Source organism: Squalius cephalus, assembly GCF_949319135.1.
Source record: "Squalius cephalus genome assembly, chromosome: 23".
NCBI lineage: Eukaryota > Metazoa > Chordata > Actinopteri > Cypriniformes > Leuciscidae > Squalius > Squalius cephalus.
In genome coordinates, this window is record NC_137144.1 from 28,705,001 (window position 1) to 28,712,500 (window position 7,500).

The 7,500-nt window shown below is 32.8% G+C and overlaps 1 protein-coding gene across 1 annotated transcript in view; it reads left to right on the forward strand.

The window, feature by feature from the left end:
* The window catches only part of LOC307151687 (A disintegrin and metalloproteinase with thrombospondin motifs 20-like), a gene marked incomplete at its 5' end in the record, with an annotated part of 83,400 nt that overhangs the window by 45,732 nt on the left and 30,168 nt on the right, over positions 1–7,500 (forward strand). Inside the window, 2 exons of the mRNA XM_079859802.1 lie at positions 1,338–1,499; positions 2,693–2,866. Of these exons, the coding sequence (XP_079715928.1) occupies positions 1,338–1,499; positions 2,693–2,866 (336 nt within the window). The remainder of the gene's footprint in view (positions 1–1,337; positions 1,500–2,692; positions 2,867–7,500) is intronic.

Sequence of the window (7,500 nt, forward strand, 5' to 3'; positions counted from 1 at the left end):
TTTATATGATTTTGAGCACTTTTCTTGTGCGTTTGGGTCAGTAGTGGTGTAGTCCTGGAGTTCTGGCATGCGTTTAGTACGAGGCCACCGGGTCTCGCTGTAGGTCTTCTGCAGTCGCTCAAGGGTTTCTCTGAACCGGCCTTCTCAGAAATCTGGTTCAGCCGTTGATATCTTCCTTTTTCTGCCCCGTCCAGGGAGAGTAACCACTGATCCTTTAACTTTGATCTTGTGAACTATGTTCCAATGGTGTCTTGAGGAACATTTAGTGTCTTCGCTATCTTTTCCTGTTCCTTGTGAAGGGTGATGAGACCTTCCCTTAACTTTTTGGACCATTCTTTTGACCATATTTCTAACATGCAGTCAAACGTGACAACACTTTATCGCAGATGTGTGCTGTAGTGAGGGACTCTGTTCAGGGGGGTGAATAATTTTGAAACTGCAGAAGTCATTAAAAGTTGTATTTTCAGTGAAATTTGGGGAAACCACTTCAAACATTTGTTGTTGTTTAGCCATTTCAATTACTTTTGTTTGATTTGTTCATTGCAAACAGCTGAACGTCTGTAAATGTTACCAATAAACCTGATTTGCAATGGGGGTTGAACCCATGAACTTGGCGCTGCAAGCAGCAACCCTCTAGTGTTTGAGCTCCAGGAAAGCCTGTAAATAATATACATATGTAAAACTATGTAAAACTATATAAATAAATAAAAATCATTTATTTATCATTTATTGGCCATAACACAACAGCTTATTGTATCATGCATTTTCATATTAGCACCTTTATAAAATGTATAACATAACTAAAATGTTCAAAATGAAAGATGATATTATATTATTGCCCGATCATTATTAATGTGAGTAGTGTTTCCTGCAGAACACCTGTGATGTGTGTAGTGTGTGTCGATCCTGTTTGTTTGCGTTCATATTTCACGCTCCTCACCAGAGTTTCTGCCGTCTGACTTCAGTTCGCTTCATCAGCACATGTGCCCATTAGCTTTGATCCGCTGCAAAAGCCCAGATGCATGCTGGGACTGGATGAGATCCAGTGTGTGTGTGTGTGTGTGTGTTGTGTGTGTGTGTGTGTGTGTGTGTGTGTGTGTGTGTGTGTGTGTGACTCACAGTGTGAGGGTTTTATTAGTGTTGAACAGGCGATTATAATTCAACAGTACGTTTACAGGCACAGATTCACTCAAATATATTACACAATCAATGATGCATCACTGGGAGTGTGTTTTGAATGTGAATTCAAGGGTAAATGTGTTGAATGGGCATTAAAACAGTGGTTTGGTTCAGTGGTGCATGTGCTCAGACTGGTGTGTGTGTGTGTGTGTGTTCAGTGTTCCAGCACGTGTGAAGGCGGATCTCAGCGACGCGTCGTGGTCTGTCAGGACGCTGAAGGCCGAAGCACCAATCACTGCGACGAGAGGGTCAAACCCGACCAATCAAAGAGCTGCGATTCGGGACCCTGCCCTCACTGGAACTACGGCATCTGGGGGGAGGTGAGACTCACTGATGATGATGATGATGATGATGATGATGATGATGAGTCAAATTAACATCATGTTAATGTAAGGGTCTCCTGACTTCATCTTAACACGATTAAAATAGTTCAAATGACAGCTAGTGGGGGAGGAAATATTATTTATTCTAATAAAAATGTTTATTTTTATATATTATGTTTAATGATTATTATTTTATATTGAATAATACGTATTTTGAATAATAATATTTGTAATAAATATTTATTTTATTCATTAAAGTCAAGAGAAATATTGATTGTAAATATGTTAATTCATATTACCAAAATGTCTCAATATGGACTTGGTAATAATTGTTATTATATTTACATATTTATATTTAATTTTTATTATTTTTACATAATTATTTTGTACAATAATAGTATGATAATGTCATAATAATAATATATTTTAAATAATATTATTTTGTTGCAAAAACAGTGTTTTTTATTATATTTGTATAGTTATTTTTACTAATTGATTTGAGTTATTTATAATACAGTTATTATTTTGTTTATTATTATTTGTTTGTGTATTCTCTTCCAATCCTCAATGTCCAACAATTCAAAATAAATATTAATTATAAATATTAAATATTTTTAATTCAGTCATAAAAAAAAGTCTCAATAAGGACTAATGATAATTATTATATAGTTATATTTTGATGTGTTATATTTATCATTCATATATTTTATCTTTATGTAATAATTATTATTTTAATGATTATTTTGAATTATAATATTATTATAATCTAACAATAATATATTTTAAATAATATTATTTTATTCGTTTTTAAAATGATTTAAAAAAATATATAATAGCTATTAATAATATTATATATATATATATATATATATATATATATATATATATATATATACACATATATATGTATGTATTTGTATTTATTTAATAATTATTATTTTGAATGATAATATTATAATAATAGTAATAATAACATTTATAATTAATAATAATGTTTTATGTTTTAATGTTTTAATTATTAATAATGTAATAATAACATTAAAATAAAATAAAATAATATTATTTAAATTATATATTATTATATAATATCTCTATCTCTCTCTCTCTATCTCTCTCTCTCTCTCTCTCTCTCTCTCTCTCTCTCTCTCTCTCTCTCTCTCTCTCTCTCTCTCTCTCTCTCTCTGCTGTAGTGCACGAGCTCGTGTGGCGGCGGTCAGCGGACTCGGCTGGTGGTTTGCCAGCGTCCGAACGGTCAGCGATTAAACGAGCAGAACTGTGATGTTCTGGAGAAGCCTCTCGATGTGGAGCGGTGCAACGGCCAGCCCTGTCCCGGCTCTCTCTGGCTCAGACGCCCGTGGAAGCCGGTACGATAGCAGATCTGTGTGTGTGTGTGTGTGTGTGTGTGTGTGTGTGTGTGTGTGTGTGTGTCCCACTCCTGTCCCAAACCCAGACGCTCCTGTCCCACTGAATCATCACGGGTTAAAGGCTGGTTCATTGTGATTTCATTTACATTTACATTTAGTCATTTAGTAGACGCCTTTGTCCAAAGCGACGTACAAAAGAGGACTAAAGCAAGACGCAGAACAACACAAGAAGTGCTCAAACACACAGTTCAGGCATTGCTCAGAGTAGCAGACGCCAGACAAGGGAGGAAAAGGAATTATTAAGATTATTATTATTATTAAGAGGTTAAGTGCTCACGAAGAGATGAGTTCTCAGCTCTTTTGAATGTTGTCAGGGATTCTACATTCCTGCATTTCACTTTTCTAACTTTAGTTAGTGTGTAATGTTGATGTCTGAGCATAAACAGCGTCTGCAAAGTTACGATGCTCAAAGTTCAAAGCAAAGGGAGATATTTGCTTTTACAGAAATCACTTTTTAAGGATTTCAACAAACTAAAATTTCACAGACTCACTCTGGGAACATCAGAGACTTGTTTGACATCTTGTAAAGGGACATTATACACCCCTTTAAGGGTTGTGTTCGCTCAGAAAGAGCAAAGCTCAGCAGTTTACTCTTCTGTTTATAATGAGAGTCAGAACCTTTTATCTTTAGGCCACACAGGCTGATTTCACTCTCGTTAAAAACACACAGGTTCCAACATTTGATAAATTACACAGCAAAAAATGATGTTCCTCCTCAGAATTTCTGTCTTGTTTTCCAGCACAAATATTGAAACATTCTTAATATCTTATTTAATTTTGCTTCTCCAGTAAATGTCTCTTGATTTAAGAAACTTTCAATATTTGTGCTGAAAAACAAGACAGAAACACTGAGGAGGAACATCATTGTATTGTCTAAAAAACACAAATCATTCATTGAGTTTGAGTTAGTCTTAGGTTCTGTAATCTAAAAACACAAGTGTATATTTGTGTATAAGAGTTTAATATTTTAATTATTATTATGACAATTACCCAGCAGCCATTTATTGTATATTATATTTGTATCTTTGTACAGAATGAGTATTTTTAAGTTCGGTTATATATCTATATTATTTAATAATTTTAAACTGGTGCTCGTGGTCTGACGTCGACTTGTACAGAAGAAAATATTTTTTGTTAGTATTTTTTTGTTTTTAGTTTGTGATGTGAAATTAGTTTTTAAAATATTAAACACAACCTGCAGTCATTTTCCAAATAGCTTGATATTTTTGCAGTGGATATAAACATATCAACGTTTAGATAGCGATCTGACAGTTGTTGCGATAATACGACGTGGACTGAAACACTCAAGGAAAACTTGACAAATGAAAGAAATACCTCATCGTTCAGTCTTCGTCTCAAATGCACTTGCAAAAAATATTAAGAAAACTAAACAGAAATGTACTGAGCCCTGCACATGACATGCGGACAAACATATACTAATTCATTCCCTCGTTTAACTAAATCATGCACAAGATATAATTAGTTTCCTCACAATATAATTGGTTTCCTCATTTTAAATAAATGGTGCGTACGATACATTTCGTTTCCTCATTTTAAGTAAATCGTACATACGATATAATTTTATTCCTCATTTTAAGTAAATCGTGCGCACAATATAATTAGTTTCCTGTGATATAATTTGTTTCCTCATTTTAAATAAATGGTACATACGATATAATTCGTTTCCTCTTTTTAAATAAATCGTGCACACGATATAATTTGTTTCCTCACGATATAATTGGTTTCCTCATTTTAAATAAATGGTACATACGATATAATTCGTTTCCTCTTTTTAAATAAATCGTGCACACGATATAATTTGTTTCCTCACGATATAATTGGTTTCCTCATTTTAAATAAATGCTACGTACGATACAATTTGTTTCCTCATTTTAAGTAAATCGTACGTACGATATAATTCGTTTCCTCATTTTAAGTAAATCATACGTACGATATAATTCGTTTCCTCATTTTAAGTAAATCGTACGTATGATATAATTTGTTTCCTCATTTTAAGTAAATCGTACGTACGATATAATTCGTTTCCTCATTTTAAGTAAATCGTACGTATGATATAATTTGTTTCCTCATTTTAAGTAAATCGTACGTACGATATAATTCGTTTCCTCATTTTAAGTAAATCGTACGTACGATATAATTCGTTTCTTCATTTTAAGTAAATCGTACGTACGATATAATTTGTTTCCTCATTTTAAGAAAATCGTACGTATGATATAATTTGTTTCCTCATTTTAAGAAAATCGTACGTATGATATAATTTGTTTCCTCATTTTAAGTAAATCGTACGTATTATATCATTTGTTTCCTCATTTTAAGTAAATCGTATGTACGATATAATTCGTTTCCTCATTTTAAGTAAATCGTACGTACGATATAATTCGTTTCCTCTTTTTAAGAAAATCGTACGTACGATATAATTCGTTTCCTCATTTTAAGTAAATCGTACGTACGATATAATTCGTTTCCTCATTTTAAGTAAATCGTGCACACGATATAATTGGTTTCCTCACGATATAATTGGTTTCCTCATTTGAAGTAAATCGTACGTATGATATAATTTGTTTCCTCATTTTTTTGTAAATCGTGTGTACGATATAATAATTCGTTCCCTCGTTTTAAGTAAATCGTGCGCACAATATAATTCCTTGTAATAAAATCAAACGACCAAAGATTCCAGCCTCGTTCTGTGAAGTTGCACTGTGCGGTTGTTGGGTTCAGTGTAACTCGTTTATCTCGACCTGCTCGTCATCAGGTATCAACACTGAGATTTGGTGCTAATAAGGATTCAATCACTAATTACTGTCTACTTCATTGTTTTGTCTAATGTAGCATATTATATTTGGTAACACTGTACAATAAGGTTCATCTGTTATTATTAGTTAACGTGAACTAACAATGAAGAACACTTGTATACTTGTGTATTTATTTAAAATAAAACAATTTTTTTTTACTTCATCGCAATGGTACGATATTTGGTAAAGGGTTCGGCACTTGCAATGTGGATGCAAATAAAAAAGATTATTCGGATGTTTCGAAACGGTAAATGCTCCTCGCGGTCAGAACTGAGCACAGTGAAGATGAATGAGACGAAGTTCCTCTAGTGGAAGCGTTCGGTACTGCGGCCAAACAGCGTCTCACTGAAAGCTCAGTTTTTGAGATATCAAACTTGAATTTGGAGTGCGACTTGTTTAGATTAATGGCTCAAAAAGTGAATAAATGGATTATAACTACTGCATAAATATAACTTAGTACCATAAAATGCCATAAAAAAAAACAAAATACTAAATAAAACACATTATTTCAGTAAAATATAATACATTCAATTCATTAAAATAAAAAAAATCAGTCATTTTAGTAACAGTAATTAATGTAGTGTGAACTAACATGAACATTTTGATTAACTAACATTATGGTTAATAAATGTTATAAATATATATTTCTCATTGTTAGTTCATGTTAGTTTAGTTAATGCATTGACTAATATGAACAAATGAGACTGTGAAGTGTTACCCATTTTTTTTTGTATTAATGTTCTTTTGTGCGTGATGAACGTCTGTTACGGTTGCAGTCGGTTTCTGCAAACTAAACCTTGAGAGCATTTTAGCTCTTATTTAATCAACTATTAATGATGATAAATCTGGAAACCACGACCTATGGCCCGTTCAGACAGTGATCGATCGACGTGGAGATTTATATTGATCATCTTTAATTCATTCCCATCTCTGCGTTTACGAGGAGACTTCAGGTTCGGACAGTAATTAGGAATTAATTGCCGTCTGAACACATTAATATTAATATTTTCTCAGTTTGAGAACACAAATACCTCTTTCATGCCATATGATTGGTCGTTCATCTGCTCGTTGGCCATTTCTATACATGTTTGAAGGATTGTTGGTTTTATTTATTTGTTGACAGCAGGAGATTCAGTGCTGCAGATTCTACATGTCTTGTTTTCATGAAATAACTGTATATTTGTCTGCATTTTTATCCTTGGTTTCTCCTCTGATCACTGATTCTCTCCAGCATTCGTCTCTCATTCTTCCTCTTTGTTTCGGTTGATTTTGTTCTCGTTTCTTTCTCTCGGCTCATAAATCTTCTCATCATCGCACATGATGTATGTTTTTGTTTTTCACATGAATATGTTCCCGCTCAGTTTGTTGCAGAACTATTTCACACTGTAAAAATGATTAAAATACATAAAGGTTGTGAACGCTTGTGTTGTTTCTTAGTCTGTTGGGCGTTTAGTCACATCTGAAGTGTTTTTATATGTTCACTGAGTTTTTATCAACAGATTTTTGGTTAATACGTGTATGAATATGTAACTACTCTCAATTAATGTGAAATCATTCACAATTTTTAATTATCTTGTCGCTTTCTAGTTTATTATGAGTAAATAATAATTCTCCAGTCAGTCTCTCAATTAATGTAAGCTCATAAATGCTGCATACAATTATTTGAAAATGAATGATCAAAATGCTGTTTAGATGGAGTTTAATGTATTTCATAATGGTACCTTTGCAACAATCATGTATTTCTAATATTTTAATATAAAA